The sequence below is a fragment of the Aythya fuligula genome, chromosome 7 (assembly GCF_009819795.1).
Source record: "Aythya fuligula isolate bAytFul2 chromosome 7, bAytFul2.pri, whole genome shotgun sequence".
NCBI lineage: Eukaryota > Metazoa > Chordata > Aves > Anseriformes > Anatidae > Aythya > Aythya fuligula.
Window position 1 is genome coordinate 21,191,289 of NC_045565.1, and position 25,397 is coordinate 21,216,685.

Genomic DNA, 25,397 nt, shown 5'->3' on the forward strand with positions numbered 1-25,397 from the left:
AAAGCAGATCCTGAATACTATAGCAGTTAAAACGCTCCTGCTAGTTGCTCATGAGTAGCATTCCTCCTATTGCTATATAAACAGACTTTAGCAAAGATGGACAATCCAGAATTCCAGAATATACATTGTTTGTATATATTGTAGCTTGCTTAAATATTTTTGGTGTAATATTGTATTTACTTTGAGCTTGCAGTTTGTTGACTGAAGCTGATGCTGGTCATACTGAGTTTACCGACGAAGTGTATGAAAATGAGAGTCGCTATCCTGGAGGGGAATGGAAAGCAGCCGAAGAGAGTTACACAGATGTGGTGAGATTTATAAATTAATACTTTTCACTGAAAAAGAAGGTTTAAGAGAAGGAGTTCTATGATTTGCTACACAGTGTATTTCATCTATTAAAGCACAGAACTGTTGTGTTTCCTCTATACAAAAGAATGGAGAAAAGGCTCCACCGCCACGTGAGTTCACATGTCCTCTTGGATGGATGTGGGAAGATGATGCTTGGAAATCAGATTTAAATCGAGCCGTGGATGAGCATGGTAAGATTTACTGTTCATGTTCTATGTAATAAATGTATTTGTAAGTGTCTACTAGAGAGCATATCGTATACTCTAAGAAGCTGTATGCTGGTTTTGACTGCAGAAGCAGCTGAGAGTTTTGAATCAAAAGCTTTGAAAAATTAAGTAAAAAGGCTAATGTGAACAATGGTCTACTAACATGAGAGGTTCCACATAGGAAAGCTGGATGTATCAGCAATGTACTTGGAAATAGAACCTATCCCTGTTTGAAAGAAGTTTCATGGTTTTGCTATGACTTCTGTATGCTTGTTACTTACACTAAATTAAAACTGTTACCAGCTTAGAAACTTGCAATGTAAACAACCTCATAAGACCATAACTTGGATCCTACAACAGGAAAAAGCAATCTATCCTTCACAGCAAACTGTTTAGAGGATTTTATTTATTGAAGAGTACTTATGGAACTGGAACCTCTGATAGGGTTCTGCAGCAACATTTTAGTAAGAGATCAATCTCAGTAAAAATCAGAGTTCTAGATACCTGGCAATTGAATTCTAACATGCAGAGCCAAAATAAAGTAACAGTTTCACCAATTCTTACATATTAATGATCAGAGTTCAAATTGTTGTTTATTTAAAAGCCAAGCTGCTGGAGTTGCAAGAGTACATAAAATTCCATCTGTTGGAGAAGATCATTCTCTAGCTATTGGGCATTAAAGGTTTCATTATTATAGAAGCACAGAATGGCTTAGGTTGGAAGGGACCTTAAAGACCATCCAGATCCACCTCCCCCTGGGACACCAGGCTGCCCAAAGCCCCATCCAGTCTGGCCTTGAATGCTGCTGGGCATGGGGCACCCATGACATCTCTGGGCAGCCTGTTCCAGTACCTCACCAGTCTCATTGTGAAGATTATCTTCCTAATGTCTCATATAACCTTACCCTCTTTTTTTCAGGGACTGTAATAACAGGACAAGGCTTTAAACTAAGAGTCCCTCCCCCATGTTTCCTGTGGTCCCCCTTTAAGTACTGGAAGGCTGCTATAACATCACCCTTGAGCCTTCTCTTATCTAGGCTAAACAATCCCAACTCTCTCAGAATGTCTTCACAGGACGTATCGAATAGCTCTTTGTGACTAAATCTTCACCCTCTGCAGTTAAACTACTACTCATGCTTTTCTTATTTGCATCTTGAATGTGTTTCTAGAAATATACTAACTATACAGTTCTGTTTTTTTTAGGATGGGAATATGGAATTACTATTCCTCCAGACTCTAAACCAAAGTCATGGGTTGCTGCAGAGAAAATGTATCATACACACCGACGACGAAGACTGGTGCGGAAGCGTAAGAGGGATCCAGCTCAAGCAGTAACAACAGGAAGGGTAAGCAGAAGAGAGATGCAATCACAGATCGTATTTCTTGCACATTGCAATAGTGTCTTCTAGAGCAATTCCCCCTCCCCTTTTTTTATGATATTTATACGATAGTGTAGATAACAGGGATTTACATCTCCCAGGGGGTGCCATCATATGAAGATCAAGAAGGATGGGAATATGCTTCCTTGATTGGCTGGAAATTTCACTGGAAACAACGCAGTTCTGACACTTTCCGTCGAAGACGATGGAGACGAAAAATGGCTCCCTCAGAAACACATGGTGCAGCAGCTATCTTTAAACTCGAAGGTGCTTTGGTAAGGAACACAATATCAATGAAGTCTTTAAAAGGTCAATCTGTTAATTTTCAGTAATTAAGCAATTAAATATCAATAACAATTTAATCAGCTATTTTAGTCCCTGAATCATAGATTGATATATAACTGGAGAACTAATGTAGTTTATATTGTTTAAATTGTTTGAAGTCTGAAGTGGAGCACTGAAATAACTACTGAGGCTTTTGAATAACACATTTATTACTTGATTCTGCAAATGATTTTTATTATTTTATTATGTGAGACTTTGGTCAAAAGGCAAAATGACTAGATGATCCTTGTGTAAATAAAGTGACAAGATGGCTCAAGCTTTCCCTGCACATAATTTAAGTGTATTTGCATGTACAAATGACCAAGCAGAAGAAAAAAATAGCAAAGTATAGGACAAGTCAGAATGTTGTGAGTCAAATTTCATCAAAATATAAGTATTCCGCAAGTTTACAGGTTAACATAGCTTTATAGGTAAGCTCTATTTACCAAGATACAAATTGAAGTGAATAATAGTAAGGCACAGCGTTAGAAGAGAAGGCTCATTTGTTTTTTTCTGAGCTAATGATTTGAGTATAGTATTAATGCAAGTTTGCTTTTTTTTTTTTTTCTCAGCATGTTTCTCTTTTTTTCACAAAATGTCAACCCATGTTTCAGTGATAGTATTTTCTTTCTCCACTTACTTTGGTGCCACAGAGTTTAAAAATGCCCATTTCTCTTTTGACTACAAATAGCCACAGTCCAAGTGGCTATCCTATTGCTAGGGTAGCCTTAGAGAACTTCAGGGCAGCGTAGAAAGACCTACAACCTCTCCTGCAGTAAGAGCTGAGAAGTAGCTAGTTTATCTCCGGCAATAAGACATTCTGGCAAGGAAGATGAACTGACTGGATCTATTTTCTGCTCAGCTTCAATGGCAACAAGAAATTGCCTTTGCATGAGTAAATATCTTTTATAGTACATTTACTCAGGAAGGTAAATTTCTCCTAATCCTGGATAAAAGACTGAAACGTGTATATTCTCACATAGTCTTCATACTTTATACTTCATACTTTATGAAGTGCTTTCTGCATTTGTAAGCATGCAGTGACTTTTTTTTTCTTTACATAATTTTAGGGAGCAGACACTAGTACTGATGATGGCGAAGGGAAGAGTTCAGACAAAACCAAAGAGTCAGCTATGAAAGTGTTTGGTGCCAATACGCCACTTGTTTCTTGCTACTTTGACAGTAAGTTCTTAATTCCTTTCTTATAAATCAGGTCTGTTTCTCATCGATCTCAGAGTTGTGATTCCTTGTGTTTTACATCAAGCTTTATGCACCTCCTGCAATAATTACCAACCAATTCTTGATCAGGCTCTTATTAGCCTACTAACAAAACATACAGTTGGTCATTTCAATATGCGAGTCTTCAGTTCATATTATTATATAAATGATTATATATTTTATATTATATTATATGTTATATACAGTTCATATTCTAATATAAAAAATGGAATAAGATAATGTTATATGGATCAAGTAATCTCAGTTTGTTCAGTGTCACTCAGACATTTGTAAAACCGTTATGGGGCAGGAATTCTAAAGCTAAATATTGCAACAGCTTAATTTTAAACTCTATTAAAAGACGCAATTTTAGCAATAGGATCCTTCCATACCAATGCAGGGAGCTAAGCCAGCAAAGACAATATATGTACAGTTAATTTTCTGCTGGTGTAGCTCACTTAACCAGCTAACTCCAAGGTCAGACCAATGCCTGACCCAGAGTAAGCAGAAAGACCATGTAGACAAACATCTTGCTGTTTCTTTCAAGTAATGATCACAATAGGAGGAAAATAGCCTCTCTTCCTGCCAGAGTTCAGAGGTTTCAGCTCACTGTGGATAGAGTGGGTCATTTTTTTCCAAAGGTCTGAAAGGGTTGGAGATGACATCCTCTGAGAAAATCTGTAGTAACATAGCCATGTGTTGTCCTGGGTCAGGGTCTCCCTCATGTCCTCATTTTGAGCTATTCCACTGTGCCTGCAACAAGTTTATTTATTTATTTATTTATTCTTAGTCTTTTAGTCAGAAAGGGATGCAATTAGAATAATTTTCTAGATCTAATAGCAAAAAGTGTGAAACCCTAGGTCCTTGCAAGTGCTGTAGTGAATACTTAATTTAAGTACAGGAATACCCGGTTCTTATTGTTGTTTGGAGGAGCTAGATTATCACTGTTTCAAACAAGAATTTTTGAGTAGAAAGAGTTTTAGATGATTATTCACTAAAAAAGCCTAAATAGTGTGTGGTTGGTTTTTTTTTTTTCATTTCTGCTCTAAGTTGTTATGTTTAAACAAATGTTCACAGGTGCTAGCGCATTGGTACTAATACACTTATCACTAGCAAAGAAAAGCAGAAATGTTACCAAGTGTTTGTGCTTTAGTTAAGAAAATGTTTAAAGTGTTTGTATACCTTAAAGTAGCTTCATTTCAGAGAAGATGCCTGTGTAATGCATGTGAACTTTTTTTTTTTATGCAGGAGTATATATTTACCACCTTCGCTGTTATGTCTACCAGGCAAGAAATCTCATGGCTTTAGACAAAGACAGTTTTTCAGGTATGGAAAAATCCCACTAGTGGTGCAAAAACACACGTTTGCAATGACCTATTAATTTGATTTATATACAGAGTATCTTACATCTGTAAGTTCTGTGCATAGTTCCCAATTACTGAAACTATGCCAGGAAAGACGACTCAGCTTCGTTATGTTCACTTCAGATCTAGTTTGTACTACCCCAGATGCTGCCAAGAAAATAAGTGGTCTGAATCTGCAGCACCTACTGCTGTCAATGGAATTCTCAGTCAGGGAATGGGAATTCATTGAGGTCTGAATTGCCCATGACCAATCCTTTCCCCATGCTCTAGCTTCTCCTTCTAACTAAAGCATACATGCTGCTTCTAAACTGTCCTGCAGAAAGCTTGTATAAAAGCAAGGATGAAGAAAGCTGTGTGGCTGTTATGTCAGCAACTTCCTGTCAGTGTCCAGTATTTTATATTAATTAATTACTGAGATTAATGTTTAGAATACAAAGAACAATACAAAGAGAAGATGATAAATGCTTCTAATTTATGTATGTAGAATTCAAGATGCGTACCTTAGATTCAGCCCACAGATAAACCAAGACAGCTGTGTTTTATTTTCCTCTAAAACTAGTTTGAAGAGTTAGCCAAATTCTGTAACGTTCTGGTCAGGTACCTAGCCAGAAGCTGTTGAAAATAATCTGAAGATAATCTTTTAATTATCCTCACATCCTTAGTAATTGAAATCTGTACAGGAACTGTTAAGATACTTTCTGCAGAGCTCCTGATGATTTAAAGGCTTGTCAAACAGTGGACCAAGACCACTTTAATCATTCATCTGTTTCATAGGAAGGGGTTGATATAAATAAGCATGTTTGAAATCAAAGTCTGATCTCAGCAATAGAGCCTGGGAGAATGTGATTTGGCATTAACCAGTCAGAACTGAAACAATCTCCTTGTATTATTTATGGGTCAATACAGTTGTATATCAATGGATACAACAAGATAAGCTTCTACCGACCATATTTAAGAGGAGCTTCATATAGTTAACGTTTCATTTTAGTTTTCAAGTTCACTTTGTAATTTGCAAGGTATTTTAATGACTTTCATTTATTACTCCATTAATAATGACTTGTATAAAGGAAGCTATTTAGTAATCAAGTAGAATTTGCTCTACTAAATGTGAATGATGTATACAGTGGGTTTTTTTATATAGAATAGCTTATAAAACTGGTAATAACAGAAGAGAAGAAAAATAAGGTACTGTATTAGATAATTGTGCTTGTGTGGCTTACACCTTCATAAGGTTTTGGTTGTTCGTAACTATGTACTTCCAATCTCTGTATAATATTTCAGATCCGTATGCTCATGTTTCTTTCCTCCATCAAAGCAAAACAACTGAGATCATTCATTCAACTCTAAATCCTACATGGGACCAAACTCTCATATTTAATGAAATTGAGATCTATGGTGACCCACAGACAGTAGCTGAGAATCCACCTCATGTTGTTATTGAACTGTTTGACAGTGACCAAGTGGTATGTGAAAGCTTTTTATGTTTATTGTATTTATTATTATTGTTGTTCCTATCATATTTGACAGTAACAACTATAATTACTATTTTTTGATTGCAGGGTAAAGATGAGTTCCTTGGAAGAAGTGTTTGTTCTCCCCTGGTGAAGTTGATCCCAGAAGAGGACGTCACACCAAAACTGCTCTGGTATCCTGTAATAAATAATGGCAAAGCTAGCGGAGACATTCTTTTTGCTGCAGAACTTATTTTGAGGGACAAGGTATGTATTATTATATTATGTATGTATATATATAGTATATAATGTATATTATAACTCACTTTTATAGCGAGTTATAATATGAAGAATTGTCTTAATACTGGCAAGATATTTCATTTAAGGAAGGAGAGAGAAAATAGTACTTATGTACTTATGTCTTAACAGGGTGGCACCAACCTTCCAATTCTTCCATCACAAAGAGCACCAAAGCTTTACATGGTACCTCAGGGAATCAGACCAGTAGTTCAACTCACTGCTGTTGAGGTACTGTTTAATTTTAAAGTAACTGAATGCAAGCGCAGTCATCTCTCATCTTCATCTTCCAGATAGCAATTTTGTCTGTTTGCAGCGACAGGAGAAAAAAATCATAACGCGAACTATGTGTGGGATTTTTTTTCTATAAGTATTTTTGAGTTTGATTTTTTTCCATTAGCTGTCCTAGTAAAACAACCTTGAAATATTTTGCCAGTCACCCTTTATTAGTGAAGAAAACTTCATTTCTTCTTTCCTACTTTTTGAGCATCTTTTTGAGTATCATTCTAAGCATATTGATCTCTCTCTTTCTCTTGCTTATATTGAATTTTATTTTACAGATTCTGGCTTGGGGGCTGCGGAACATGAAAAACTACCAACTGGCACCTGTTATGTCTCCTAGTCTCATTGTGGAATGTGGGGGTGAAATGGTGGAATCTGTGGTGATCAAAAATCTCAAAAAGACACCAAATTTTCCATCGTCTGTTCTCTTCATGAAAGTTGTACGTTGCTAAAAACTATATACCAGCTATCTATAGCAAAAACAGTTACACCATACTTTTAAAGGTGAAGGATTTGTTTATGTAAGCACAAACAGAAAAACTTGTGTCCTTTTTCGACTTAATATAAGCAAGGCACTGAGTGTGACTGACAAAGATAGTGTAAATATGTCTGTACATATATTGAAAAATTATATGGTCTGATATGCTCCAGTACAGTGTATAGATGTATTTATTTGAGAAGACACCAATTTACCTATAGGTGTGTGGCTACTTTCCTGCTGCTAGGATGGGAACTGTGTAAGATTCAATACTAAAATTTACAGTAACTAGAAGTATTCTTATTTACTGACTTTTACTGAATCATAATATGAGGTTAGAAGTTTAATTTACCATACGCCCATAGAACATAATAGTTTAATATTAAATAAATGTAGCATCAGCTCTAATGTAGGAGAAAAATCTTTTTTGTTCATTTTCCTTCTGTCTGCAGTATAAACAAAATCTAACCTTTCACTTTTAGCTTTTGCCAAAAGAGGAGTTGTACAGCCCATCTCTTGTTATTAAAGTAATAGACCACAGACCATTTGGACGGAAACCGATTGTGGGACAGTGTACTATTGATTTACTGGAAAGTTTTCGCTGTGACCCCTACACTACTAAAGAAGACATTGCACCACAAATGAAAGGTAAATACATGGAATGTAAAGTTATGCTTCTTATGAGATGCTAGAATAATCAACCTTTGGTGTTAACTGTTCAGAACAGCATACAGAGTCATCTCATGTTGAGTATTTACTTGAAGATAGTATGATCTGAAAGAAAAAAAATACATATAACTTAGTAAGTAGTGCAGTATACCTCTGAGGGGGTATAAGAGTGCAAAGGGGAGTCCACTGTCAGAATGAGCATACTGGATCCTGACATTCTGCTTTAGAATGAACTTAACTACTTGGAGATTACCACTGCACTGATTACCAACATAACAATTCCAGCAAGAATGCTCTGAATGTGAAGCTGAGATATTCCACTGTATTTTTTCCAAAATCTACTTTTTGTAATTCTATATATTTGAGAAATGTTTGTTGATACTGCACAGAAAAATACTGCATATCTATTTTTAGCAGAATATTGCAATTAATTGCTTTCTTTAGAGGACCAAGCATGTAGGCAATTATTTTTTTACATCTTATGTAACTGGATTTCAAATTCTATGGAAATTAAATTCAGTAATTTACTCAGTAATTAAATTCAGTAATTTATTCTTTTCCTACATTGTGTTGCCTTAATAAAATCTTTGGCTTACAGTTAGTCTACTCTCTGCTGCACCGTGCCAGGATACGGTAATTGAAATGGAAGATGCGCAACCACTGCTAGCAGCCCAGGTAATGCTTGAAATTTGATGCTTGATTTTCTTCAAATCTGTGATTTCTGAGAAACTATCTAGAAAACAAAATGATCAGAAATGAAGCAAACTTTCTTCGTGATAGGAAAGCATTAATTAATTATTTTGACCTCTTTTTTCATGTAGTAAACATCAAGCTATAGCTTTTTGTGCAAGATAAAGTTCACCGAGTAGCTTAGGAATGAATTCATACAATGGCTATGGAAAGCATAAAATAGAACGTTACCCACTTGTCCACTGGTGATGCAGTCTAATCTCTCAGTCTGATCCCACACAGACTGAACAGCTTTAAATAGAGCAGGCAGTAGGTTTATGCTTTAGTGAGTACAGAATCAAAGCCATGTTACCCCAAACCTAAAGCTGTCATGGCTTTGCCTTTCTTACAGTCATCCACAACTATTTTCTTATAGTCATCCACAACTTTTAACACTGAAACATTTTTTCCTGTGCTAACACCTCTTTTCTTTCCTGTTCTGTTGTGCCTTGTGAATCTCTCTACACTACTGCTCTGATTCTTTCAGGACCACCACAGTACAGTCTTACTTTACAGGTAAAAAAAAATAATTCCACCTGCAGAATTTTGCTGTTGAATTGAAACCTGAGTGAAGGCAAATTCCAGACGATATATTTTTAAGGATTTTTTTCAGTAATTTTAGGACTGTACAATGTTAGGTGTTTTCGTAAATTTCTGATAGCTTGATAAAGGAAGCTTTAAGATTATACGCTGTAACATATTAATTTTGTAGGCTCTTAATCCACAACTTTGATTTTTCAAAAAGACAGACTTTTTAATTTACAGAGGTCCCAAAGTAAACACTACTGAATTTAACTTTCAAACTCACTGCTATTGTAACATTACTGATTGCAGTGTTCTTCCTTTACTTCTTCCTTGCTATTTTAATGTCATGATATTCAGACTATAATTAAACTCTGATAGAACATTTTCTTACATTTACTTTCCTCATACATGGAAAGTATAATGGATATTTATTTTATAGCAAAAAAGACTTCTCTAATTTTCGTCTGAATTAGGCCCTCTGTTCTAATATGAAAACTTTATAGATAGTACAGATGATTATTTTCTTTAGAAATTTTAAGAAAAAAGATTTAAATTAAAAAAAAAATTGAACCCAGTGGCAATACTGCTATGAATTTTAATACCTGATTTAATCTATGATAGGGAAATTTTTTAATGCTACTCTAAAGTGAAACAATTTCTTTTAGAGTTTGACATCACCTGACCCAAATACAGTATAATACTAGACACAGTGATAACATGCATGTGAGAGAAGGAAACAATATTTGAAACAATTTAGGTTGAAATAAATAAGGAAGGAATAAGTGATATGCAGACCATACCCTAAGGACAATACAAAAATCCAAAATTACATCAATTGCATTCCAATTTCCAGTGTTTAAGCAGTATGGCAACAGCACTCAGCAAAATGACTTCTCCAACCACAGTGCATGTATGTATGTACAGAGCTAATGCATGGACCAGAATGGGGGCAGATGGGGAAAGAATGATAACAGGATGTAGTCTTGAGGCTGAGCTTCTCTTAGCAATCATTCCATAGAGAGATTTTGGAGGAAATGATGCTTATAAATCTAGCAGGATTAGTTACAAATTAAGGTACCCTTCTTTGGAAAGTCATAAATATCAAAATATGTATGTATGTTAGTTATGAACTACTAAAACGTGGATTTTTTTGTATTGCCTTATTTGGAATCTATCTACTAAAATCACCAAAATTAACAGGAATAATTGAGCCACACTATTTAAACTTTGTTCAAAAGTCAGCTTTGTGGAGAAAAAAATAAATCTACAGTAAATAAAATTCTAACTCTAACTATGGTAGGGATCCACTACATCTTTTTTTTTTTTTTCCTCCATAAACTTAAGATGTTCAAAAAGCTAACAGTACCTCAAAAATTGCACATAAAACAATCCATAGTGAAGTCAATGGATAGATTTTAAAAACGACAGTAATTGGTATATAGTTATTGCCATATGAATATTTCACTCCAAAATCTCAAATTTATCATCATGGCTTTCAACCCCCATTCTATGAGCACATCCTGCTTACCAGTTTTAGGAGTAATAGTATCCAAATAGAGAAGACTCATTATTTGTTGGGGGAATTTTTAAAGATGGCCTGAAGGTTCATAACCTCTTCTTCCCAGAGCTGCCAAGTGCATTATTTGAAGAGACATTTGAAGGTGTATTAAGGGGAAAAAAAAAAAGGGGGGGGGGGAGTAACAAAAGTAACAAAACCAAAAAATGTCTAATTCCCACTCCTTAAGTATTATGCTCTAATGAATGACTCACAGATCGACACAATTATATTTTGTGAAAAGGCTCTAATTGGGAGTTCAAACAATTATTGTACGGTTATGCGATCTACCTTTCAAGGTATCAACATTACAAAACACCATTTAAGCTAAGTCAAATTTAAATACGGTAAAGAATTTAATTCCTGAATTTTGCAAATCAGTAATGGTACAACTTCTAAGAATAAATCACTGTAATTGCCTGTAGAAAAACAAGTGTCATGTTAACCTGAAAAAAAAAATGTATTTCCATTTTGAAGTTAGACAAGATTACTAAATGTAGCAGGCTTGAATATTCCTGCAAGATAATTATTTTCAGAATAAAAATGGAAGTAATTGAATATGATACATCAGAACAATGTCATGACCTATTGATATATTGGGCATGTACTCATAAAATGTTTTGCATATTCTGCTTGGCTTTGCATAAAAAAATTATGGATTATGCCTTTAAATTAAAATACAATGGACAAAATGCAAACACTAGCACAAATTATACTAGCTTATTAGAGCTTACAAATGGGATGCATGATTCTTGCTCTAAATGGAGTATCTGATCATAATTGCAGTATCTGTGATTTAACAGGTGAAGCATTTTGGATTGAGCAGATTTGCATTTACACAGATAAATCTGTAGCACATGTACTGATTGTTGTTGTACTTTATAATTCACATTTTTTTCAGACTCTTGAAACTCTATAGGCTGTAAACAACTAAAAAATGATAATACAAAGGGAAAATGTTCTTGTTTTAGTGTATTGTTCTATAAAGAAGTAGATACTCAAAAGGTACAAAAATCAATTTTATGTATGTGAACTTTGGAAAAGAATAAATTCAGTTTTGTAAGTGCTCTGATTTCTGATAAAAATGTATGTATGTATATATGTATATATATGGAGCACATATACATATATCTGCTCCACATTATATATATAATTTTAACATCCAGGCCATAATGACAGCAGAAAAAAAAATTATACCGTGTCTACATATCCCTAAAAACTTATAAATTATTGACATTAGCTACTTTAAATGCAAAATTATATACAAAAAAGCAAAGCTTTTAGAGTTCATTTAATTTATTAAATTCTACAAAACATCTCCTTATCATTATTCTTTTGTTCTTTTTTTTTTTATATAAATTGATCCTCATGAGCAGCTAACAGAAAAGGTAATGTATAATATATTTAAAAATCTATAAAATGCTTTCTTGTAAATAAGAACTTCAACTGAAAATCAGTACATCAATATCACTTCCTAAATGTTAATCATTAGGATGAGAACGGTAATCTTTGACTGTATTTGACATTAAATATACCATCAACTTGTAAAATGCTAAATTTAGGAAAAATATCTAAGATTGAAATAATAACCCCTAGACAGTAAAAAACAAACAAAAACAAACAAAAAAAAATCAAAACTTTACATTCAAAGATCTGTAATTTGTATAGTAGTTTAAGAATCTCTTTAAATCCAAACAGTCAAAGATTACAAAGCGAATGAATACCAATTAGAGTATGTTTTAGGGGCAAATGGTTATTACTATGCTAATCCCTGAGTAAAAATAAATAGTACTCTGTTGGAAAAAAAAAAAAAAAAAAAAAAAAGTGGTATCAGTTTTAAATAAATAAGTAAAGATTGGAAAAAAAGACACAGGAATACAGTTTTAGTGGAATGCGTAGATTGTATATATACATGTAGTGGTTGCATGTCTTAATATTTTTAAGAGTTCAAGATTTCATTGCTCCTTCTTTTTAACCACATTTGGTAATCACTAAGGAAGACCACTAACTGACTAGATTTTGTCATGGTACAGATGATGTCCACTGGTTTTAATGGAAAGATGTATGGTCAGATCAGTTCGAGTTACTTAAATGGGAATGCTGAAAGCAAGCTAGCATATTTTTTCCTCCAGGGGAAATAAATAAATCAACACGTTCACTTGTAGTTTTTACAAGAATGCAAATCCTGCAATGAATCCCAGACTTGATGGTGTTTTTCCTTAGCAGACAAAACAATGACTGCACCAGCTAAGTGTACATTCACTTCCTGTGACTTAAGCAATCTAAAACGTAAGTGGTTAGACTGTGCTGCACTGCTGGAAGATGGAGGAGAAAAATACATACAGCTCCAGAAAGCAGTCCTTTGAAATGGTTATCTAGACAGCAGTAATTAATTGCTTTGTTGGAGATGTCTCGCTCTTGACTAACAAGCTAGCTAGATGTCTAACCCTAGGTAAGAGTAATTCCATCTTTTCAGCCTTAACATTTGCATTCTATTCCTCTTGCAGATGAACTTTTACTATTATTTAACTGATAATGAGTTTTAGAGAATTTTGGCTTTTCCTGACTTTAACTGTTCATTGTGTCTGCTGTACTGTATGATATGACAGGCTTTAACTCCCAATATTTTTTTTTCTTTTTTTTTTTTTTTTTTTTTTCTTTTAAGGAGGAAGAAATTGTGGATTGGTGGAGCAAATTTTATGCTTCAACAGGAGACCATGAAAAATGCGGACAGTATATTAAAAAAGGATATGACACTTTAAAGGTATTGCTGTTGATAAAAATAAATGAATATTTGCCAACGTTTGCAGACCCAAAACCTGGTCAGAGCCAATCCCTTCATTTTTTTTAAACACTTTTCAAAATTTAGCTGTACGTGATTTCATTTAAAGGTTTATTATTAATTCACATGGTGAAATGAAAGTTTTAAGAAAAAAATCTTTAATTCTTTTCTACTTAATACTTCTCTTAATAATTGTAGCTAAGCATTTTAGTCTAACCTTCAGTCAAATGGAATTTTACTCCTAATCTTTTGGTTGCCAATCAGGTCCTAGAACTAAGCCTACAGATTGAAAAATAAATAAATAAATAAAAAGTATGAACAGACTGAGGACAGCATCTTTTACTGTCCCTTTGTTGAAAGTTGAAGCCAGATCACTTTCATGTCTCATCTAAATACACCTAATGAAGAAAGTAAAAATAAATGTTGTAAAATGCTGTTTACTCTGTTTTTAACAAGACCTAAATAAAGCCTGATATCATGTTCTCCAAATATTGCATCTCTTCCACTCACTTAGATGTAAAAGTAAAAATAGCTTTTAATGCTTTAATTCCTTAAGGTATTCCATCAAATATACAGTACACATTGCAGTACCACACTGTTGGAGCTGATAGGTATGCTAATTTCTAAACTGTGTGTTTTCTTTTCTTTTTCCCTTTTTTTTTTTTTTTCTTTAAGGTATACGACTGTGAATTGGAGAAAGTACCTGAATTTAATAACCTAACAGATTTCTGTGATACATTTAAGCTATACAGAGGCAAAACTGAGGATGGTGATGATCCATCAGTGGTTGGAGAATTTAAGGTAAATTTCAGGTAATGGGCAACAACAAAATGCTGGATGCAGTCTTTTGTTCTTAAGAGCTTATAATTTGAGTAAATCTACATGCAAACATTTCAGCAGAGTTAAATGCAAATGCTCTTACCTGCTTAGGTATAGGCCTTTCCTTTTTTCACAGAAGGGACAGCTGCTCATGGCTTACATTAAATGTGATACATGGTAAGTTCAAAGAAATACCATTCCTGCTAATGCAGTCTCTCTGGGAACCTGTCTGTGGAACAGAACCTTCCCAGATAGTCCCTTGAACAGAGTCAAAGTTTCACCTGCAGACGTTCTCAGCAAAGTACATTTGTAGAATGAATTTGTGAAAAGTATTTTGTACTGTATCTGTGACTTTATGACTTTTAAAGATGAAAATAATGTTAACATCGGTTTAAAAATAACATAAATTGTTTTTGGTAAGGCAAATAAACATGAAGTATATTACATGTTCTTAGCAGGAGCAAGCTAAGTAATACTGTTGAAATTTTTAAGAAGTATATCAATTTCAGTCAGCTAGGGATATAACTTTGCCTTTGCTGTCTTACCCAAAACCCACTGAAGTCAAATGACTTCCAAGTGACAACTATTAACTTAAAGAAGGATATAATTTTCCTGTTTCTGTGTAAAACTGCGTGTATGCATAGGATAAATAAGAAAAAAATATATAGATTTTTCTACATTTATCTTGATTGAGTCTTTGTGTTACTTTTTAGGGATCCTTTAAAATCTATGCATTACCTGATGATCCCACTACTCCAACTCCTCCTCGCCAGTTCCGCGAGCTACCAGACAGCGGACCTCAGGAGTGTATTGTGCGCATTTATATTGTTCGAGCTTTGCAGCTTCAACCCCAGGATAATAATGGGCTGGTGAGACTTGATTTTGGAATGTCTGTGAGCTAACTCTGCTGTAATATATTTTACATAAAGTTAGTCTTATAACTACTTGTTAATAACATTTCTTCTTACTTTAAATAGTGTGATCCTTACATAAAAATATCCCTTGGTAAAAAAGTAATTGAAGACAGAGATAATTATGTGCCTAATACTCTCAACCCAGTTTTTGGCAGGTAACAAATTTTATTTTCCATTTCCGCATTTTAGAATGTTTCATGTTTTCTGAGAATGTCATGCAATTGAGATTAACCATTATCTTAAATATCTAGTGCTGTATTCACAGTTTTATACTGATGATTGTGACTGAAGTTACATAAGGTATTTCCCTTTTGTAATCAATGTACAGTGTAGGTGTTTGACTGGTCTAAATTTTTTGTATTACATGGGTACACTGCACAAATGCAGACAACATACATATATAACACAGGGCAGTTTAGTATAAGAATAATGAAATGTGCCTAGAAAATATGGAAAAAGTTTTAGTTCTGAAACTTTGGTGTCACAATGAATAACCAGTTCTTCCAAGTTCTTCTATAATGAATCTGGAAGTCTATGTTAAAAAGTCAGACTAGAAATTAAATCAAAAAAGGATACTGAGAATAATTTGCCACTAGAGTACTCAAAAGTAATGCATTCAGTAGCAGTGACAAACATCAGACTGAATACTTTGAAAGTAGATTCAGAGAATTAATTTAGGCAAATTCTCCAGTCTTTTTTGTAAAGGGCAGCAAGATGACTAATCCCTTCTAGTCAGACACTGAACATTTGGACCATATTTATTGAAACTCCAGCTGTGTGTGTATTGTGATTTAAAAATTTAGTAGTTCTAATTATGCAAAAAAAGTGGATTTTAACAGTGTGATTAACAAGAGCCACACTAGCTTCTTTCCAAGTCCCATTTCAAGCTGCTGCACAGAAAAACCCAAGTAATGCATTGTGTAGAAAGGAACTTTGAAATATCCATAGCAGTACAAAACAGAAATATTAATATTTACAAATAATGAAGTAGAGTATCAATGGTAACTGCTACTAGAATTATCAGCTGAACTGGAAGCATCCATTTAGTATGTTATATCAAAAATAAACATTCTGAGGGATAGTGTTAACTGGACGCTTTTATATTTAGAATGTATGAACTCAGCTGCTTCTTACCTCAAGAAAAAGATCTGAAAATTTCAGTCTATGACTATGACACATTGACTCGTGATGAAAAAGTGGGAGAAACCACAATTGATCTTGAGAACAGATTTCTTTCTCGTTACGGGTCTCACTGTGGCATCCCGCAGCAGTACTGCATGTAAGTCATACTGTCTGTTGAGAAGTCATCTGTACATCTGGTCTCCACTGTCTGTAACAAATCTGGACTTCCTTCATCTCAATTGTATAGTTAAAACAATTGTATGGTTTCTGATGCTTTTCTGTTGAGCTCACTGTATCATCTGAATTCCAAGTTAAGCTTTAAAGTCTTCAAAAGAGCCTTGACTGAAAACAATGACATAAAACATTTTAATTCTCTTTTCATATGGTAATGTGTGTTGTTTCTATACAGCGAACACATACTTAACAGTTTTCTGACCTATTCATGCTAATTAATATGAAAGAATCTGTTAATGTGTTATTTTGATATGTAAAGAAAAAGCATTGTCTTGAAAGGTAATTGAACTGGTTCAAAATCATGTCATTGTATCAGACGCAAGCAGCCAATCTAACCAGATATGTTGCTGTCCTTTCTGAATCGTTTTAAAACTAATAAATAAATTTAAGATAATTGATAAGTACCTTGAATGTTGAATAATTTTAAGATATGTTTCTGTTGTTTTCCTAAAAGTTCTGGTGTGAACACATGGCGTGATCAACTGAAACCAACCCAGTTATTGCAAAACATAGCCAGGTTTAAAGGTTATGCTCCTCCTGTCATCTCTGAAAATGGTAGAAGAATTAACTATGCGGGACAAGACTATACTTTGGAGGAAGCTGGTGAGTTTGTTTAATTTCCTTCTTAAATTCATATTGACACAAATATAAAACTTTTCAGCTATTTTGACTTTAATGTACGCAGTTTTGTGCTCAATTTTAACTTTTATAAAAAAATTTCAAATGCAAATTCTGAGTCACGAGCCCCTGTTTTATTCCATTTATTTTGTTTCAGAAGCTAACAAAGTACTGCATCAGCATCTTGGTCCAGGTGAAGAGCGGCTAGCCCTTCATATCCTCAGAACTCAGGGTTTGGTACCTGAGCATGTGGAGACGAGGACCTTATATAGCACATTCCAGCCCAACATCCCTCAGGTACTATGAACTGGTTTTACTTCTGTTTCTTGAATGCAGAAATAGAGCATTCCTTTTGCAAGCAGAAAAGCCAAAATACATAAGGGTGCCTGAAGCCTGTACAAGTTCTGACACTGTTAACATGAATGAGCTAGAAATTAGTACTAATCAATAGACATTTTCACAGAATTACTGTGATAAACGCGTATGCAGCAAACAATCCCTCATTCATCTTCTTTACTAATACAGGGAAAGCTCCAGATGTGGGTTGATGTTTTCCCTAAAAGCTTAGGGCCTCCAGGCCCTCCCTTCAACATCACTCCCCGAAAAGCCAAGAAGTAAGTATCTATACATATTGCACATCATCTGGCAGCCATGACAGAGGCAATTCAATTCTCTTTCCCCAAACATCATCTCTCCTAGGTATGTTTTACGTGTGATTGTCTGGAACACCAAAGATGTCCTTCTGGATGAAAAGAGCATCACAGGGGAAGAAATGAGTGACATTTATGTGAAAGGGTAGGAGCATCCTGTCATTTAACATTTGCAGATAAACGATGTTCAGAATATACTGGAACTGCCAAGAACATGGATACCAAAGATGATTTGGTTCAGCCAAGGCAGTGCACCCTTCACTCTGAAGTAGTGCTAACCTCAGATAAGTACAGAAGTATCATGAGATATAGCATGATCAGTTAATGTGTTGTGAAAGATCCCAAAAATTCAGCCTTACAAAAAAATAAAATCTAGAGGTGAGAAGCAACAGACAAGCTAGTGTGTTAGCTTCGGTACTACACAGCTTGGAATCTTGTTACATTTCGTAGTCTTAATGTAAAAAACAAACAAACAAAAAAAACAGCTACACAGCAAGATACTACTAGGCTATTGATCTAATTCTTTCAGAAAATAATAATAATAAAACTCACCGCAGTTGGAGTACTAGTCTTAGCAGATTAAAAGTTCAGTTCAGGTGTTTGTATTTGCAGTGCCAAATTTGAACCAAATAGGAAGCATGTGAAAGTCTCCATCCATGTGTCTATAGAAGCCTCTAGCCGTCCATGAGCAACTCCTGTGGCTTGTTTGCAACCACTCAAAACCATGGTTGCAATACAAATGCGTACCAGTGTAGTTCCACTACAAACAGTAAATGTGTCTGTCTCTACTTTCAGATGGATGCCTGGTAATGAGGAAAATAAGCAGAAAACAGATGTCCATTACCGATCATTGGATGGTGAAGGGAACTTTAACTGGAGATTTGTTTTTCCTTTTGACTATCTCCCAGCAGAGCAACTCTGTGTAGTTTCCAAAAAGGTAGGTATTTCTAAAGATTTCAATACTTTGAATACATACCATAATTAGTCTGTTAATTTTTTCTGTTGCACATATAGAGGCAGCTTGGTTCATTTCTGCATAATTTTCTCAAGCTGCTATTGCAAGCAGATTCAATTTTTCCTTTGAGCAAGGAACAGCAGTCTCCTATTTGCAAGGTCAAGAGATGCTTAATTTTTCCCCCTCCCACCCTAGAATTTACAACTACTAACAGACCACAGAATTGAATTTTCAGATGTAATTTTAAGAAGTTACTTGTGTTTTGTTTTTTAAAATAGGAACATTTTTGGAGTCTTGACAAGACAGAATTCAGAATCCCACCCAAACTGATCATCCAGATATGGGATAATGACAAGTTCTCTTTGGATGACTATCTCGGTAAGATTTCTAAGAATTATCATCATATCAAAGTAGGGTATAAAAACAATTTTAAATTATTGCATTAAAGTCTATATTTTCAAAGTTAGCTACTGAGCATGCAAGTACACTCCTGCCTTCACACAGTAGTACAGTGTTTGTAACTTGTGCTCATGAATTAATGGATACTCACTCAGTGAAAGCCTAACTGCAGGTAAACCAATATAATTTGTATTCATGTAAGTCTTACCACAACATGTGAACGGCAAGATAATCATAGAATCATTAAGGTTGGGAAAGATCTCCAAGATCATCTGATCCCTCTACTACTAATGTCACCCACTAAACCATGTCTCTAAGCACCAAGTCCAACTTTTAAATGTGTATGAAATTTCATAATGTGTATGAAAACTTACTTACAGCAAGAGTACTTCAATTCTATGTAAAGGAATTATGCTATAATAATGCTGTAAATTAGGTCAAACAATCTATTTCATGCTATTATTAATTCAGATTCATACAGCATCCTTGCTGAGGCAGGCCTTTACATACGTTCAGTGAAAAGCGTTGACTGAGAGGATTTAAGATTTCTTAACACCAGAGGATATTTTTTCTTATGGTATTTTTATTTAACTAAGTAACACATAGGAAAACAGAAGTATTGCAATAAAACATGTCATGCAAGAAGTCTTGCAAGAAATTTTGCACTTAGTCACTTTTGACTAATCTGAAGTTTTGCTCTAAAAATGACAAATACCAATTTTCAAAGTTGAATGCCGTAGCTTACACACACAAAAAAAAGACCTTATAGAGATACTGCTCTGCAGAAACTTCTCTACCCTGTTTTAAGGTAGATAAATCTTTAGATTACACGCAAACCATATAGCCCTCAAAAACTGGAAACAAATCATCAATTGATAACCATCATTAAAAAGTTTGGTAAATAATATGTTTAACTACCACAAATTACATATGCATTATATTGCTGTACTTGTTTATTTTCTGTTTAGGTACATGGGGGAAAACACTATTAAATATCAAGTCATGTTGCATTAAAAAGGAGGGGGGCAGCTTGCTGAGGCATTGTATCAACACCAATGCTTTCAATACCAACAAGATGGGTATAAACACAGCCTCTTACATGCCTCACAACATGCTTAGATAAATAAGAATGTAACACATGTGTTCATCACTTTTCCTCTAGAACATGCTTGGAGATAAAAGGTTTATGTTGAACCACTGTGCTTTTGGTTGGTAGCATTATACAATGCTTATTTTTTAATCTCTATGTCTTGCAGGTTTTGTGGAACTTGATTTACATAAAACAATCATTCCAGCAAAAATTCCAGAGAAATGCAATATAGACATGATTCCAGAATACAAGGCAGACAGTTTTCAGAAGGCTCCCAAGACTGCCTCTCTCTTTGAACAAAAATCTATGAAAGGATGGTGGCCGTGTTATGTTGAAAAGGATGGCTCACGCATTTTAGCAGTATGATTACTACTACTTTAAAAATTACTTCGCTTTACTCTTGGTTACTTGAAAAGAGACCCTTGCTTAGCTGTTATCTTTCAGTGGATAGAGGAGTAAATACTTGGTCCCATGCACAAATTCAGGAAGTTTGCTCCATCAACAATTAAACTATGAGTTTAATAATTTAATTCATTTATTTTGTCTTTAACTTTGTTTACCTTGAAGGACTTTGGCACCATGTTGAGTCCAGTTATCTCACCAAATCGACAAATATTGTTATTATTCGAATGAATTTAGCATGTTATTGCTTGCTTAGGAGAAACATTAGACATCTTAAATGAATTAAAGAATAAAGAAAAAAAGCTTAAATCCAAAGCTTTTTGAATATATATATATATATATATATATGTATGTATGTATTTATTTATATTTATATATAAATATATATATTTTATATATATATAAAATTTATATACTGAAAATACAGACTGGCTTCTTGCTTATCAGAAGACCCAAAGCAATTTAACCAAACTTTTTTATTGCCAAGGATCTAATCTATCTGGAGATAAAAAATAATAATAAAAAAAAAAATCCAACAGCAACATAAAAATGAGACACTTAATCATTAGGGAAAGATTCAGTCTTTGCATTGTTCTTGAAAGAAAAACAGAACTTTGTTTTGCCAAATTGGTAAAAGCAATACTTAGCCTAAAATCGAACTGCTAGTAAATTAGCAAAACCATTTTATGTACTGTATCTTTTTTTTTATTTGTCATTCTCTATGGCTGTATTGTGACACTGCCACAGTGCAGAAACAGGTATACTTTGAAATGGAAACACACATGTGCACACAAAAGAATCTTGTACAAGACTGCGCTGTTTAAGTATCAAACAAGTATTCTTCCTGCTGTTTCAGTAAGATGTTTGTTTCTTGTTTCGTGCCGCGTATTTTCTGAAGGGTAAAGTTGAAATGACATTGGAAGTTGTCAATGAAAAAGAAGCTGAGGAAAGGCCAGCTGGTAAAGGAAGAGATGAACCCAACATGAACCCCAAATTAGATCTACCAAAGTAAGATGTTTTTCTCTTACTAGCTTGAGAAATATGCATCTAGCAACTGATGCTCTTGACAAGATCTGCATGCAGCAAGTGACATATTAGACCTGAAATATGCTTTGCAAAACTGCGCTTATAAAAAGCTTATAAAAGCCATCTGTGTTTACTTCTGCAAATGTAAGGATAAAAAAGCAAGGTGGTTTCAATATAATAGCACACGTTTACTGAAATTGCTATCTTATACTAAAAAATTATCTATGTTTTTTTCAACTCTAAAACCACAGTGTTTTGCTGGGTTAGTTTAACTATTCCCTATATTTATAGTACAATTAATATTTTTTTTTCTTTCAAAATGCAGCCGACCAGACACTTCCTTCCTTTGGTTTACAAATCCCTGCAAGACAATGAAATTTATTGTGTGGCGCAGGTTTAAGTGGCTCTTCATAGGCCTTATTATCTTGCTGATCATACTCTTGTTTGTAGCAGTACTCCTCTATTCATTGCCGGTAAGAATTTTTTCAGTGTTACTGTTCAGCTGTAGTGTGAGGCTAGCTTTTATGAGTGTCAACAGCATACACCCCTTTCCTCCTACAAGAAATTCTAATCAGCTCAATTCTAGCAGGGAGATAGGGATTATATCCTTATACCTGTAAACAGTTCCAATGGATTTTTAATGATAAAGAAATAAGAACTACATTAAAACTGAAGATGAAGCTTGAAGACGGTGCTTTAGAGGTGTTACTAATGTACACAATTAAAAATTGTGTATGGATTTCATTCTATTTTACTCTGAAATATCTTACTTTACTATCTTTACCATATTTTAACTGAAATTAGCATACCCTGAACATATTCTGATGTGGTCTAGGATCTTAAGTGTCTTTTAGAAAACTACACTGAAATATTCCATAAAAATATAAATCTTTTCACTTCTGTTGTTTCCTCTTTCCTCACTCCCACAGAACTACTTATCAATGAAGATTGTGAAACCAATTTAAAGAAGAGTTTTTTCACCTCATCTTCAATAGCAGTGAGGTTTTGCCCCAGGCTGTGGACCAAATTCAGCATGCTTTTTGTCTGCTACTATTTTGAACTGGAAAATAGATGAGAAGAAAGAATTTAACCTAACCAAGGTTAGCCAAGGTTCAAGGGGTCATGACTGGTGTTTTAAAAAAACACACAAACAAACAAGGCCTTTTGTCTTCAGTAACACCTACACATGGTAAGGTTCTGCCTTCCATTGCTTTTAAACTAATTTTTTTTATATATAAAAATCACTCAGGAGACTGCCTGCTCTTGCTATCTCTATTTTTATGGATACTTTTGAGAATTCATCTGTATTGGGTACACCTTGAAACTTTTTAATTTTTAATGTAATGCAAAACAAACCCTACTTATAATTACATATGCCTAAGAAACCTCACAGTGCAATCAGTAATGGGTCAGATGTTTTCAGAAAAGATTGCAGCATCATTCTACTTTAAATTCTTAATTATTGCACTGTAGACTTAACACTGTATGTATCTTGACAACGGCATGCACACAAAAATAAAAACGTTAATATACTGTTTACTTACTGTAATGTAAAAGTGGTTAAATAAAGTTATCCACAAGTAAAATGCAAGTTTCCAGATTTCATTTCTTTTGCAAAACTGCAATGCATTAGGTATTGTATAGTGTCAATCAGAGGAAATAAGTCTATTAATCTGGATTTTATGGTATTTTATTATTGTCTTCACCGTGAAGAATAAGGAAATAATTCTGCACAAAATTCTAATGAATTTACTCATTAATGAGGAAATTAATAAAGAAATGAAACTTCTTGAATAATTTCATTATACTTCTTGGATTTAGAGATGATCTTGAATCAGAACATAAAGGGATATGCAATCTAGATCAACCCTGGTTTAAAACATGATCTGAATGCACAGTATTTTATTTAGACTCCTCCTAGTTACTATAGAACATAAAATAATCTGCACTAAACTCAGGTTTATAGGCTGGAATTCCACCTTGATGTTATGGAGGACCAAAGCAGAAGCACTCTCCAGTGCTTTAAATGTAAAAAATCTGCAGCAGAACTTGAAAACAATATTTTGTATGATAGTCACACTCTTAACTGCATTAAGATTCCTGCTGTCTTTAGAAGGATGGCAGTAACAACTGCAAGAATTAATTAGTCCTGAAAAAAAATCTGTTGTGTATTTAATGGCACACAATGCTTTTTACAGCACTGTAAAATAACCATGCACTTGTCAGGCAAAATAAAAAAAAAAAAAATGTTATTGATTTAATTCTGTAGAATAAGCTATAGTAAAGGTATTACATAAATGTGAAGTCCTTTTGGCAAGAAGGGGAGGCAAAAGTAGCAGTCATCCTGTCAAAAAGATAACACCCATATTTTTTGGTTAAGAAAGTGTCAAGCATCTTGACCTATGAATGAGAGCTCAGAGCTGGAACTAACTATCCAGATGGATTGTCCCTTCACTAATGATGAAATAGCACTCCAGAAATAACCAGTAATTGTGTCACCTAATGTTTGATCATCCACTATTAAAATCTGTCTCAGTCGATGCCATAAATATGACAGAAGGTAAAAATCACAGCAGCCTTATTTTCATTGTATAACAAGAAAGTGTGTTACTTGTAATGGTTGTCATTAGCACAGCATTTAACTTTAAGGAGGTATTTAAGAACAGCATTCCTCAGAAACCAATTATGAAGCAGAGTATAGATATGAGCAAGCCTCTTCACCTAGTATTTGAAGAGGGGCAGATATTGCCCCTTCTGAGTTCACTGCCTACCAGATGCCTCTTTGTATAAGTATGCATAGGCTTGATAGTTTCACTATAATTATGCAAATGACACTTAAAAACATAACTGAAAAGTTTGAGAAGCCATTCTGCCTCCCAGCTTATCCCAATAACAAACAAAAGAAAACACATGTTCACGTGCAAGAAAATGAGAACATTATCATTTACATACAATGCTAGTCAAATCTGTAATGCAGTGTAGTGGACTGTGCATGACTCCAAAGTAGAGTAGCTTTTTACCTAGCTCACACAGCAGCAAAGATTTAGCCCTATGTAGAAACAACTTTGTGCCATGCTTGCTGAGCCCTGGCTACTTGGATGCTCACTTAGGTCATGTTGCTCCCCTTACCAGCAACTGAGGGAAACACCCTCAGGATACAGTAAAAAGGGCAGAGTATACATGTACCTAACACTCTTCCTTTCAATAGGAAACAAATTAACCCTAGGAATTCCTCCTCCTGTGAGGTTGCTTTGCCTCAGTTAATAACTCAGTTAATAATAACCTGTTGAATATAAATGTCGATGATTTTTTAACTACTCCATAAAAATACAAGATTTTTGTCTTACTATCTTCAGTACTACAACTAGGCATACATCTCTAGTTGATCTTCACCCTCAGTCTGTGGTTTGGAACATAGGAGTCACAAGTCGCACATTTTTCTGATCAAATTTTCCTTCATGCCTGGAACAGGTCTATGCCACTCTTTCCACAAGGTGTGCACTTCAAGTTTACAACCTTTTAAAGCAGGTTGGGAAGTATAGCCACACAATCAAAAAAGTCA

At 34.4% G+C, this 25,397-nt stretch overlaps 1 protein-coding gene across 8 annotated transcripts in view; it reads left to right on the forward strand.

The window, feature by feature from the left end:
- The window catches only part of MYOF (myoferlin), a 69,724-nt gene extending 46,325 nt beyond the window's left edge, over positions 1-23,399 (forward strand). For all 8 annotated transcript variants that reach the window (XM_032190755.1, XM_032190751.1, XM_032190750.1 and 5 more), the window contains 28 exons: positions 194-308; positions 434-539; positions 1,757-1,899; positions 2,034-2,207; positions 3,327-3,438; positions 4,723-4,800; positions 6,120-6,301; positions 6,398-6,556; positions 6,719-6,817; positions 7,147-7,308; positions 7,829-7,994; positions 8,614-8,690; positions 12,201-12,212; positions 13,490-13,588; positions 14,282-14,407; positions 15,139-15,294; positions 15,403-15,494; positions 16,448-16,618; positions 17,150-17,298; positions 17,471-17,610; positions 17,839-17,927; positions 18,013-18,108; positions 18,759-18,900; positions 19,197-19,296; positions 20,574-20,767; positions 21,708-21,817; positions 22,161-22,308; positions 22,765-23,399. In XM_032190755.1, coding sequence (XP_032046646.1) covers positions 194-308; positions 434-539; positions 1,757-1,899; positions 2,034-2,207; positions 3,327-3,438; positions 4,723-4,800; positions 6,120-6,301; positions 6,398-6,556; positions 6,719-6,817; positions 7,147-7,308; positions 7,829-7,994; positions 8,614-8,690; positions 12,201-12,212; positions 13,490-13,588; positions 14,282-14,407; positions 15,139-15,294; positions 15,403-15,494; positions 16,448-16,618; positions 17,150-17,298; positions 17,471-17,610; positions 17,839-17,927; positions 18,013-18,108; positions 18,759-18,900; positions 19,197-19,296; positions 20,574-20,767; positions 21,708-21,817; positions 22,161-22,308; positions 22,765-22,800 — 3,433 coding nt within the window. In that variant the 3' untranslated portion in view covers positions 22,801-23,399. The remainder of the gene's footprint in view (positions 1-193; positions 309-433; positions 540-1,756; positions 1,900-2,033; positions 2,208-3,326; positions 3,439-4,722; positions 4,801-6,119; positions 6,302-6,397; positions 6,557-6,718; positions 6,818-7,146; positions 7,309-7,828; positions 7,995-8,613; positions 8,691-12,200; positions 12,213-13,489; positions 13,589-14,281; positions 14,408-15,138; positions 15,295-15,402; positions 15,495-16,447; positions 16,619-17,149; positions 17,299-17,470; positions 17,611-17,838; positions 17,928-18,012; positions 18,109-18,758; positions 18,901-19,196; positions 19,297-20,573; positions 20,768-21,707; positions 21,818-22,160; positions 22,309-22,764) is intronic.
- The last annotated feature ends 1,998 nt before the right edge of the window (positions 23,400-25,397 follow it).